We start from the raw sequence: 13934 nt of genomic DNA on the forward strand, positions 1-13934 counted from the left end.
AAACTATAACTATGCATTCGACTGTTTCCCTCTCAGCCAAGGACTCCGACCAAGGTCAGGACAAAACCAAGCGATCTCATTCCAAGACAAAGACAGAGAGCAATTGGAAAACAGATAAGAGGGGATAGAAGACACAGCAAGTACCTCCCTGCCCACTATGTGAGGTAGGATCCCCACCCAGGCAAAGTGCTCTATTAATGCCCCATAATAAAATATATAAACACAATAATACGTCATCTATCACCAAAGTAGATTAAACAATGAAAAAACTAAAACAACAACAAAAGCACACCACTATGAATATTTCACTCAATCAAAATTTTAATATCACAGAGAAAAATATGTTTATTGTATTTTTTATCATACGTAGCACGAAATTCATTTGAAATAATATTTATAGAACTACAGACATTTCACACTCGCTCAATCCCATTTCAATATAGCAGAGAAACAGATTTATTGTATGGTTTATCTTAAGCAGCATGAAAATCATTTGAAATATTTAGATATGGAAAGAATACTAACTCGCATATAATTCATTCCATAATTTTTTACAAATCTGTTTCGTCATTAATAATTATCACCTTAATAATGTGAGAGCTTCCTTTGAGTTTACCAAAAATAATTTTGCAGATTATAGCTAGTCTTAAAATTTCGAAATTAAAAAAAAAACTTCTTTAACAAAAAAACAACATTTTAATCAAATTGAACTTTTATACAGCACAATATCTGCTAAACGTGTTCAAAGCGCTTGACAGCGGATCCCTGACCAAGAGCAACGCATAACATGGAAAACGAGACATCACGCCTGTCAGGCGGCAAGTTTTTTTCAGAGAGAGGCAACGCTGTTAACAATCAGGTACTCATTTTACACCTGAGTATGGTGAGAGAATGTGAGTAAACCCGAAAGTGAGTGACGTACCACAGGACTACGTAGCCGCACAATTGAACAATCTTCGAACTAAAATCAAAAATAAATCCAGAATTGTGTTTTAAAAAAGAGTTGTTGTTCGAGGTGTATAGAATCTTTTTCAATCAAATAAATAAATAAACAGAAAGCAAAAGATCATTACGATGATTCCAAAAGATGGAAACACCAACGTAAACAGTAGCTGATACAGACCTGCAAACTTTTTTTTAAAAATAAAAATTAAAAATTCGTAAATTTAAGGAGATAAAAATTGTACTCACTAAAGTTAAATTTAAAATTAAACAATTTACCCTAACAACGATTAAACCACAACTTCCAAATCTTTAAAATTATGTAGTCTGGCGTCAACTTTCATTTTCAAAAAGTTTTTATTAGACATTATCTGATTTTTGGAGTGTGTTTTTTTTTATATGAAGAAGAAGAAGGAAAAGAAGAGGAAGAAGAAGAAGAAGAAGAAGAAGAAGAAGAAGAAGAAGAAGAAGAAGTAGAAGTAGAAGAAGAAGAAGAAGAAGAAGAAGAAGAAGAAGAAGAAGAAGAAGAAGAAGAGGAAGAGGAAGAAGAAGAAGAAGAAGAAGAAGGAAAGTCGATGTGGTTGGTGTGTAGTATAGTAGTATACTGCCCAAAAAAAAGATCAAATTTTGTAAATTCCTGTTTCCCCTTTGAAATTCTCCCGCTATTGGTTAGTGTATTTAGTATTTAAAAATTGTTATTTGTGTGGAGCCTTTTTTGAGTGGTCAGAAATTTTGGCAAGCTTTTCGATACTTCGGTGCTCGCATCCATGTTTTAACTCTTTCAGCGCCATTGGCCGCCCTGTGCGGCCAGAGCAGAATCTGTTCTACTGGCCAATGGCCTCACAGTGCGGCCGGTCTTGAAAGGCAAAAATAAATTAAATCAATGGTATCACTTTTTTCATCAGAACATTCAACTGACCCTAGGGGGTGTTTTTAATTGAGATTTTGCGTCGAATTCGAATGTTGCCTTGTCTTAGCTTATCTAACTCATGCTGCCTAAATCAGGTGTCAGCCATTTTGTGAAGGAAATGCGAATATAGCCTCAGCGCTGAAAGAGATAATGGCTTAGAGATGCTCATAAAGATCTGAAATTGGAGAAAAAATGTCGTAATTTTACGAATTTTTTGGTAATAATAGACATGCCTGGCTTACCTAACTGAATCAATCAGTCTGGCTGTATTTAATCCTCTTTCCCTTAACCCTCTCCATACCAACTATAGGAAAATCGTTACGATACAACCAACATTTTTCTTATTCAAATTTCTTTTGTACATCATAAAATTTAAAGAAAATGAACCTTGTGTTGTAGAGCATGTTTCACTAAAGGCATTATGTATTGCAAGAACTTTACTGCTATTGTGTTTGAGTGATAAAAAAAATATAATTTTGTGTTAGTTGGGTGTGAAGTATTGGGGAAAATCCTGAAAATGGCTGGGAAGGAGAAGGTTAAGAGATTTGCTTTAACCCAAGTTTTACAAGCTTTCTATTGCAAGTTTGTATTTAAGACAAAACCTAGTAGAGGTTTTTGACTTTCTCCACAGACGAGTCCCAAGACGCTTTCCAGCGTTTCTCCAACAACATCAGTCTCTCTTTCTCCTTCACCACTTGCTGAAGGGTACGCTCAAACTGTTCCTTGTAGTCCTGCAAGCAACAAAAAATTGTTAAAATCAATTTCTATAAAATGGTTTTTAAAAATAAAAATTAAGTGATACGCATGCAAATGTAACCCAACATCTAAAAACGGTATTACGGCATGTTGAACTAGGACTGGAAATTGAATTTATAGACACAAATATGAAATTTGAGGGTTAATTTCCAGTCCTTATTTTGGAGAATAAATAATATTAGTGCTTAGGCCACTGGGACCCCCCCCCCCCCCCCCCCCCCCCTTTGGGAGTTTATGCCACTATGTTTTTCAAATAATAGAACTTATTGGCCATACAAATTCCACTGTTACCGTAAAAATAAGTGTCATTTAAGAGAGTTATGGCCCTTTGAAAAAAGTGAGTTGTGTCCCCTTGCAAAAAAGAGACAACATTTCTTTCAAAGGCTCTGGAGACTACAATATTAATTCAAACACATGCAAATTGGGTATCAAACTGAAGGAAATTGAATATACTATCAAACTATGTGCACAAGCTTTCAATTTGTAAATATTATATAGATTCACAAAAAGTTGAAACAATTTGTCAGTAATCTCATGAAGTGTCATATCTAAACTTATGGGCTATTTCAGTGTTTTACACAAAAATTATTTTAAATATGGCCAAAAACAGCATATTCATTAAAAATGTAGCACTGAAGAAAGCTATGGCCCAAGCCTCAACAACAACCTTCATATTTCTCCGTCACAGGAAAAACTAAAAGTGTACGCAACCCTTAAATTTTTCTCCACTTTGTGGGATGCCAAATTCATCATAATTTTCATTCTTTTTAAACATGGTATTGATGTCCAGTTGTCACATTTAAAAGTAAGTTGAAGGTGTGGTAAAAACAATAGATATATCATGAAAAAAGACTAATTTGTTCACAACCCAAGTGAAGCATCATTACCGAAGACTTTTGAACGAAATCGCATTGTTATATTATGAAGAATAATTGATACTCAAAAGGGATTCTTGATTCAAGATGCAGTAAGTACATAAAAACAATATCCTTATGTGTTTTGCAAACATGCTTTACTCCTTAACAGTTTGCAATGCTCACCAATTTATTACATATCCTCATCATCAGTAGCAAAATCCTCTTCGTCCTCTGAAGTGTCGTCAAGGAAATCACTGTCAAAGCTATCACTACCATCCTCGGCATATGTATCTTCGTCAGTACTGGTGCAGCTTTCTTCATACGCAATTTCCTGCAACTCATCTGGAATGAAAGCATCTTTGAACCACTGTACTTCCAATTCAGTTGCAGAATTTCTCTGCCAACCGTTATCCTCTGGTTTTGGAATGCTAGGATTCTGGCACACTGCATTCCTCCAAATGAGAGTTTGAATGTTGGCTCTTGATATGTGCAGTGACAATACTTGACTACAAGGAGGCATCTGACACAGATCAATTCCACCACTGCATGAGATGGTACCTTTCTTTCCTTTGAAACGCTGGCGAACTATGTCATACCTCACTTTGTTGACACTTGTGCATGAGGTTTTGCCATACAGCTTGCACACAAATGACTCTAACATGAGACAGTCATTACTCGAAACAGCTGCTGATGTTCCAAATCTGGAGAACAGAATTCTAAGATCTTCCTCCTTTTGAAGAAATTTTAGAGCTTTCAGCTTTCCTTGCCCAGCAAAGCAACTTGTTGTGTCACAGCCTGTGAATGCATGGACACCAAGTAATGCATCACACATCTTTCCAATTGTCTCTGAGAATGAAAGGAGAAGTAAGAAGACCCCCGTGTCTGGTGATCTGACAACAATTGTTTCACAGTTTGGTTGGCGGGAAGCATATTGACAGTGCAGTATAATTCGTGTGTCTGCCTCTTCCTGTGATGAGTAGAGATCTAGACAAGGTACAGCTGTGGTAAATTCATCCGTGTCACTGTAAAGTAAGGTGCATCTCTCTTCACAGACAAAGAAGATTTCCCTGTTTCTCAGTTTCTTTGCATATTCGTTACTTTCCCATTCCTTGAGGAGAAACCTGATAAGGGATCTTTTGTTATCAACGCAGCTGAGAAATGATTTCCAACGTCTGGGCACTGTTGTTTCAGATCCTCTTAACAAGTATGCATTATCTTAAGAAGATCATCTCCTCAATCTCTCACAACCTTTGATTGAATCTTCTTTGTAAGTATCAGTCACAAAGTGTACACAAGCTGTTTGTGGTAAGGAGGAAAATGTAAGTTTGGCTACTTCACCAAATGTATTTGGGATTGCTGACAGAGTTTGTAACAGTGCATTGCCATCAACAATGTAAACGGTGTTTGTTTTTTTTTTTTGCATAATCCTCGAACATTAATGAATTGTCAGGCGTGAGCTTGTGCAACAGAGTTGCTTTGTTGGTCTTCAGAGGTAAACCATCTGATGAAGCCAGCGACCATGGAGTAGGTGTTAGAGGATATTGAAGAACTTTTTGAAGATCAACACTGTGCTCTTGGGACAAAACAAGAAGCTGGCCAAATAAATTTCTTTGTGTCTTGATTTTGACCACGTTCATGTCTTTTTTCACTGTTACCACTTTCCTCAATGATGCAAATGTCTTGGTCTTGTTCCTTTCTAATGGCTTGTGAAATTCTACAGTCTTTTCCTTCAGTCTGTTTTCAACAAAACTTTCAAACAATCTTTTTCCTGTTTTTTCCACGGCTAGCAGGTCATCAGCAACATCCTCTTGCACTTTCATTCCTGAAGCTAGACTGACCAGACCATCTTCAACTTCAAAGGGATTGATAAATGCTGAAAATGCCTGGAGGATCTTTTGCACTCGCTTTTCACTTTGTCTTTTTTCTGCAAGGCTCAATTCTTTGTGGGTGTCTATATCCATACAGTTGTTGTTGCTGATCATTCTTTGGGTTGCTGATACATATTCTGCTCGATTGTGTCTTGTTACACTCCAACGGTAATAGCTTGGAAGACTCTTGCTGAACCCAACAATACCTCCTTTTGTCTTTGCATGTTTGTTTATTGTTTGTTCAATGGTCATATCAACTGCTATTCTTCCAGCAGGCGTCCTAGTCCTTGATCTGGAGACACTAAATCCATTATCTTGTAACATTTCTTCTGCCCCCTGGGTGGGAATGAATCAGGTTGGCTAGTGACACAAAATATACACTGAGATACTTGGCATAATTGTGGTGATATATGGTAAAAAGCAGTGGGCACAGTTCTTTTAAACAAGATATATGAAGAAGAAAGTTGTTTGTCTTTGTAGCTGGGGAGCTGCAAGGTCTGGGCCGGACGTCCCGCTTGCTGAAAGGAAATTGATGTGCATTTCGAACCCAACACCTCTCATTTCCAGGTGCATTGATTGCCGCGTAATCCTGTCTGACAGAGATTATTGCATATGGCCTCTCATGCATTATTGTGTCCATAACAGCACCTTCCCGTGGTGTTCCCCGTTTCTACTGAGTTTGTTATGGGCGCGACCGAGTCCCCGGCGGTATAACCGGGCTAGGGAGTAGGTGGGACCCCTTCCTCTTAAGGTGCAGGAGACAGAACCCACCAATGAGTGGTACACGCTCTGCTCCTCACCCACCCACCTCACACTCATTCTGTAGTGTGGTGTCCTCTGTATGTCCTTACTTTTCTTAATCTACCCCTATAGCTCATACTTGTTTCCTAGTGCTGTAACTTTAACACTTCTATACTCCCTCTTTGGTCGACCTGTGGCCCATGTCTTCTGTATGACTATCTGTGATTGATTGTAATCATGTATCCTTCTTAAAAAATTGAGATTTTTAGGGGAAAGGGATGGTATCCCTTTGTTTTAGGCCCACAGAATCTCTCATCGACACAAATGACCCAGGACGTGACGATCCTCTGTTTATGAAATATGGCCCTTTAAGCAGAAAGATTAACTGAAATAGATAACTGCAAGCCAGGAAACAGTAGGTGGCGGGGAATGGGCGACCGTCAATCATGAAAGAGACTGTGGGAAAGACGAAATGAAGGCTACTTGACTAAACCCTATAAAAATTAATTATATGAGGAACATGCATCTGCAGTTCAACTCCTGATGTTATGCAGCTGACAGCGAATACAGGTTAGGGTGGGAAGACAGACCAGAGACTCCCCAGCATGCCATGACAAACAAAAGGAAAGCATACGAGCTCGGACGTCGCCTCGAAAAAGGTCCGCGCCAGACAGTGAGTACCCAGGCTGATCTGCGCGAAAAGTCAGCTACTGGGACAAAGAAATTCCACAAACATTTGAATATTTTACAAATTAACATTTGTGGAATCAGGAATAAAAAGACAGAGCTGAAGAAATTATTAAATGAAAAGGAAGTTCACATCGCTTTACTTCAGGAAACCTTGTATAAAAATAGCGATCCATATATTGCTGGTTATACATACTATACCTGCAAATGTGACGACTGCCGTGGTGTTATTACTTATATAAGAAATGACATCACGGGAGATGTTACTTCTAAACCATCACAGAACTCAACCGATGTACAGAAAGTCACCTTATGGCACCTAAATAAGAAATTTACCATTTACAACATTTACAACCCTCCACGGTGTACTATAAACCTAACAGATCTAAACAGTTCCCAATACAACAACACAATAATTGCTGGTGACTTCAATGGCCACTCTCCACTATGGGGATACAAAAATTTAAACAACACAGGAAAAGAACTAGAAAAGCTTTGCAACACAACCAACCTCACCATTTTACAAAATGCAGACTCAGTCCCGACCCTTCTTCACAGAGCTCATATGTCCCTGAGTCATCCCGATCTAACCATCATCTCCTCTGACCTTCTGAATTCTTGTCACATTAAAGTCCTGAATGAAATAGGCAGTGACCATAAACCAATTTTAACACAAATAACAGTTCAAACACAGAAGAAAACATTTGAGCAGAAATCCAAATGGAATTTCAAGAAAGCAAACTGGGATGTTTTCACAGCAACATTAGATGACCAGCTTCCAAAAATTACAGATACATCAAGTGTAGAACATTTAAACGAAGCCCTCACCAAAGCCATTCTTGCAGCTGCAAAAGCAGGAATTCCAAGAGGTAGTCGACAGAATTACAAACCCTTCTGGAGCAAAGAAATTGAAAAAGCAGTAAATGCAAGAAAGGAAACAAGGAAAAACTTAGAGGAAAACAAAACCATTAAAAACAAGATTGAGTACAATAAAGCATCGGCAATTGTCAAAAGAACTATTAACAACGCTAAAAGAAAGAAATGGGCAGACACATGCGCTAATATTGACCTCAATCAAAATGGGAAAAAAGCATGGGCCTTACTTAATAATCTTAACAATGAAACCCCGAAAACCAACCCAAAGCCCATGAAAACTACAGAAGGAACAATCGTAGATGACCAAAAAAAAGCCATGATCTTCAACAAACATTTTGCTTCAGTAAACAAGGCATCAAAAAGAAGTGAAAAGGACAAAAAATTGATTAAAGACCTTAAACATCAAGAAAAGGCCCCAAAAGCTATCTCATATCTGTTCAAAGAGGGCTTTACCATGTCAGAACTTCACAGAGCTATGAAAAAACTCAAGTTAAGGAAATCCCCTGGACCAGATAAGATACACAATGAAATGCTCCTGCATCTTAGCGTGAGAGGTAAACAGATGCTTCTCAAACTTATAAATCTAACATGGGAGACAGGAATAGTACCAAGGGGATGGAAAAATGCTATTATAATTCCAATCTTAAAGAAAGATAAACCATCCGACGAAACGAAAAGTTACCGACCAATATCTCTCACCTCATGTGTTGGAAAGATCGCTGAGAGAATGGTAAATAACCGATTATACTGGTGGCTGGAGACATGTGGCCTACTAAATAAATATCAGGCAGGCTTTAGGATAGGGCAAAGAACAGAAGATCAATTGTTTAGATTAAGTCAAAAAATAATTGATGGCTTTCAAGATGGAAAACATACAGTCGCGGTTTTTGTTGATCTCCAACAGGCCTATGACAAAGTATGGAGGAAAGGGTTGTTATCAAAAATGATGGACTACGGAATTGATGGAAATCTCTACTTCTGGATTAAACAATTTCTCAGTAACAGAACAATCCAAACAAAAATTAATAACGGACTGTCAAACAGAGAAGTATTAGAGGAAGGTCTCCCACAAGGATCCTGCCTCAGCTGTACTCTCTTTCTTATTTTTATAAATGATCTACCAGAAGTATTACAGACAGAAAAGGCCCTATATGCTGACGATTTAGTTATGTGGTATACTACAAAGCATCTACCAATAGCCTCCAATAGAATAAATGAAGATTTAGAAAGCTTAAACACCTTCTGTGATAAATGGAAATTAAAAGTAAATTGCAATAAAACAGTCTACTCTATATTTACTAAGAGCCATCCTGTTTCCAAGAAAGAAATAACACTCTCCATCCAAGGCCATCGACTCGCGAAAGAAGAAAACCCCACATATTTGGGCATACAGTTAGACAGACAACTATCTCTGAACAAACACACTCAGAATGTAAAAATCAAAGCCACAAGGAGACTCCAGTTACTAAAACGACTAGCCAGTACTAATTGGGGAGCAGACAAAAACTCGCTTCGACAACTCTATTTAGGCTATGTGCGTTCCGTCATGGACTACAATTTAGCCCTCCAAAATGTAGGTAGTAAAAACACACACAAAACCTTGGACAGAGTACAAAACCAAGCCCTTCGCTTCATCTCCGGTGCCCTGAGATCGACACCCACAGCAGCATGTGAAATACATACTAATGTGGAACCACTTGGACTTCGCAGAGAATCAGCAGTGCTTGAAATGGTTGAAAGATACAAACGAAAAGAGGAAAACCATCCAAACAGAATTCTGGCAGAGAAATGGAAACCAAGAACAAGATTAAAACAAAAATCCCTGCTACACATTGCTAACAACTTGAATGAAAGACACAGACTCCCAGAAAACAGAGAAAAATCTTTTTTAATCAGTCAAAAACCTCCATACGCCGAACTAAAACTTCCAAAAATAAAGACTAACCTCGTAGAAGAAACAACAAGAAATAGAAACAAATCAGATATACAAACATTAGCAATGAAGACAATACAAGAATACCCAGACAACTGGATACATGTTTACACAGATGGATCTGCCCACAAAGGAACTAAAAATGCTGGGTATGGGTTTGTAGTAGAATACCCAGATAAAACCTGTGATAAAATCCACAATTCTTGCGGAAGCTCCTGCTCAAACTACGAGGCAGAGGCAGTTGCAATAGAAGCCTCACTGCGACACCTCTCTTCTGTTTTCCAGCTAAACCCTTCAAAACTTCAAAACACTGTCATCTTCACAGACTCCAAATCGGTTCTCCAAGCTCTCGATTTAGATAAACTCTCCTCAACGTTCAATAGTTTAAGATCTCAACTAGATGAATTCCTTACAACACACAGAGTAGACTTATCTCTCCAGTGGATACCGGGACATTCAAATATACCAGGAAATGACAATGCAGACAGACTAGCCAGACTCGGATCAACACTTTTACAACCATCATTTCCAGTATCCTTAGACACAGCGAAACAAATAATCAAAACAAATAAGAGAGAAGAATGGATGAACAGTTGGGCAATGAGCACCACGGGTAGATGTATGTTTTCCCATATGACCACTCCTGTAAAGACTGATTGCCTAAATAAGCTCAGAAGACACCAGCAAAGCATCATCTTTCAACTAAGAACACAACACATACCGCTCAACAACCATTTAAGCAAAATTACAAAAGACACATCCCCTCCTGCCCCCTATGTCAACACCCCAATGAAACAGTAACACACCACTTGCTTGAATGTCAACCTCTTGAAGATCTGAGATGCACATTCCTCCCACCAAATCCAAGCATCAGTAACAAACTTTATAGTCACCTGGAACAACTACAAAAGACGTCTAACTTCTACGTCATGGCACAAGACCGAAGGGCTAGAGCTCAGGTGGTCGCTGGTTCGGATAAGTAAGTAAGTAAGTCTTTGTAGCTCGCAGAAACTGGAGGAGAAGCCAAACTCTGTCCATGTATTGGATCCAGTATTGTGCAGTTTTTCCGTACTTTCCTGAGCGGACACTCTCTTTGAAGGCTTCATACTGGGAAAATAACTCAGCATACACAGTTGACTGGAGAATTTTATTAGCTGTATGGCTTGAAATTCCTTCGGTGAATTCCTTTATGTAAGACATGAGGTCTTTACTGAGTTTTGAATCCGTGTCCTGCTCAAATTTTACAAGCAGAAGTCTCTATAGAGATCTAATATCTCCAAAACAGACACATGCACTCGTATAGCCCTGTTGTAGTTCTTTCCACTCATAACCCTATCCATAGAACCATGTGCACATAGCCCTGCTTCAGTAACAATTTCTTCAAAACCAGTTCCACTTTGCTTTCCCAGGGCACCAAGATATGACATTATGGTGTGAAAGACACCCAGGTGAATAATGACTGTTTTGTAAAGCTGTGGGTTTTGCCAGACAATATCGTAAGCTTTCTTTGCTACAGCAAGGTCAAATGTTACAAATGTATATGGCTGACCAAGCTCTTGTGTTGCCTCCAAAGATAGTTGTAGCACCTTCTGTACTGTAGCTGCTTCAGTTATGGGAGCATTGATGACAGGCATATATTCAACAATTGAAGGCATGTTGGTTTCATTTTCATTTTGGGGGTTTGGAGTTGTTGATGAAAGCCAACCTTTCCAGCCAGGGAAACGTTCTCCGTCTGAATTCAACTTCATCCTACAGAACACCCACAGAAAATTATCTTGGTGCAGCTGTCTTTCTTGATTGTTTTCTACTGTTGTTGTGGAAACAGTCAGAGAAGGTTCTGCTCTTCCAGTTGCAAAGCAAGGCTGAATTTGGATGGGTTTGAAAATTGCTGACCTTTTCTTTGTTTTTCCAGTCGTGACATTTTGTTGCTCTATTTTTCTTTCCAAGTTTCCTTCTTTTATTTCTTGGATCATGATGCCATGAGTAGAGTGTGTGGTGCCAGACCCATCAGTGGTCTCCTCTGTGAGATCGAAATTATCCCAGCAAAAATGGGTGATTTTTGGATGTGCCAATGCGGCAGAAGGAAGATTTGTGGAGCATTCAACAACACTGTCGCACATTGCAGTCTCCAGTTCCAAAAGAGTAGAGTGGGATGCGCAATGTCCAAAGCGGTTAAGGATGTTTATAATCTGAAAACTTCCAGTCAAATGCCTCACAGTCATCCCCAGAAGTAAATGTTTAGGCATTTTCCATTGTCCACAAGTGACATTAGATCAAACATCTTGGGCCATGGAACGTACAAGTCATTCAGACCTACTACTCATATGTCCTGCACCTTGCTTGGATAGGAGTGTAGTAAAAAATTTGATCAGAGCAGAAGGAAGTTGGTCTTGAGCAGATAGCAAATACTCTGATGTGGGGGGGCCAAGGCATTTGTGAATGATCTTTGAAAGAATCCAGAATCAAATGTCTCAAGGTTACAGCAGCTTCTTGCAGTTTTCTTTCCTCTGATGAGGCACTCTCAAATGCAGCTTCAATTGCACAGCCTTTGGGGACTTCATTATTATAGAGAAAATGGCTATCAAAGATTTAAAAACCCTATATAGCTTTGTAAAATATTTTATGATATGAGGCAAAAAATGAGAAATGACAATAAAATTCCACTATTTATTGCATTTGAAGCAATTTTAGGGTGATAAACAATCATTTTATGCACAAAAATGAGTTCACGAAAAATTGCACCCGATGACCTTTCAAGGGCCATAACTCCTGTAAATGATACTTGAAAAAACTGTAACACCCGGATTAATTTGTATTATATGTCCCTGAAGCATGCCTGAATTGTGCTAGTGCAAAATCCCTCTTGTTTATTCATCTGAAGGGAAACAAGTACACTGTAATAGATTTTTTTTTCAAATTATAGAGAAAATGGCCATCAAAGATTTAAAAACGCTATATGGCTTTGTAAAATATTTTATGATATGAGGCAAAAAATGAGAAATTACAATAAAATTCCATTATTGATTGTATGTGAAACAATTTTAAGGTGATAAACAACCATTTTATGCACAAAAACGATTTCACAAAAAATTGCACCCAATGACCTTTCAAGGGCCGTAACTCTCGTAAATGACACTTGAAAAAACGGTAACACCCGGATTAATACTCAAGATATATTGCTGTTTCAGAAAAACCATGTGGCGAAAACTCCCCCAGGGGGGGGAGGGTTTCGCCCACTGGCCCATGCACTATATTTCTTACATTTCAAACGACCCGAAGTTCGTATTTTGTGACATTTCAATTGTAAAGTCACTCTTACAGGTCTTATTCTTACATACTTACTTACTTACTTCCTCTTTGGTGTTTCATAAACACATAAGGTAGACAGTAAGGAGCGTCAGTGACTTCTGTCTTCTGCCAGCTTACAGACCTTGCCCCAGGTCCAACCGAAGGATGTCATCTCTTTTTCCACGAGATCTTCTCCAAGTTTCCAATGGTCTTCCCCTATTGCCAGTGACTTCTGTCTTCTGCCAGCTTACGGACCTCACCCCAGGTCCAACCGAAGGATGTCATGTCACGTCTTTCCACCATCTTCTCCAAGTTTCCAATGGTCTTCCCCTATTGCCAGTGACTTCTGTCTTCTGCCAGCTATGGACCTCACCCCAGGTCCAAACAAATGATGTCATGTCACGTCTCTCCACCGATCTTCTCCAAGTTTCCAGTGGTCTTTCCCTATTTCGTTTACCCTGCGGTGTCCATCTGAGCGCCGTTTTCGGGATTGAGCGTTTTTTTTTAAAAAATGAGCTCGTTTTACACCCGAGTACAGTGAGAGGATGTGAGTAAAGAGTATTTTCCAAGGAATCAACTATGCTCCGTGGGAGGCTCGAACCCAGGACCTTCCGATCCGAAAGCAAGTGTCATACCACTAGACCACATAGCTGGACAGGAATTGCTCCCTCCTTCATCCGACAAACATGACCAGATCTCATTCATTTAGACATAATACCATTTTGAGAAGTTAGGTCACATATGAAATGTAATTGTGCGGTTATGCGTTCTAGTGGTATGAAAGGCGCTTTCTGATTGGAAGGTCATGGGTTCGAGCCTCGCTCGGCGCATAGTTGAGTCCTCGGAAAGGGCTCTTTACTCACATTCTCTCACCGTACTTAGGTGTAAAATGAGTAGCTGGCCGTTAACAGAGTTGTCTATGTCGAAAAAAAAAAATTGTAATATCGTCTAACAGGCGTTATGTTTCGTTCTACATGTTACATGTTACTGTTAGTTAGGGACCTCTTGAAAAGCGCTTTGAATACGTTTAGTGGATATTGCGCTATGTAAAAGCTCAATTATTCAATTTAATTCAA

General features: G+C 38.9%; 1 protein-coding gene across 8 annotated transcripts in view; it reads right to left on the reverse strand.

The window, feature by feature from the left end:
* Positions 1-297: 297 nt before the first annotated feature.
* LOC144980246 (coiled-coil domain-containing protein 180-like) overlaps positions 298-13934 on the reverse strand; it is a gene marked incomplete at its 5' end in the record, with an annotated part of 129694 nt that continues 116057 nt past the window's right edge. For all 8 annotated transcript variants that reach the window (XM_078927869.1, XM_078927868.1, XM_078927867.1 and 5 more), the window contains 1 exon segment: positions 298-2583. In XM_078927869.1, the coding sequence (XP_078783995.1) occupies positions 2455-2583 (129 nt within the window).

This window comes from Berghia stephanieae, chromosome 9, assembly GCF_034508935.2.
Source record: "Berghia stephanieae isolate SIO BIC M18660-M18661 chromosome 9, UCSD_Bste_1.3, whole genome shotgun sequence".
In the NCBI taxonomy this organism is placed as follows: Eukaryota; Metazoa; Mollusca; class Gastropoda; order Nudibranchia; family Aeolidiidae; genus Berghia; species Berghia stephanieae.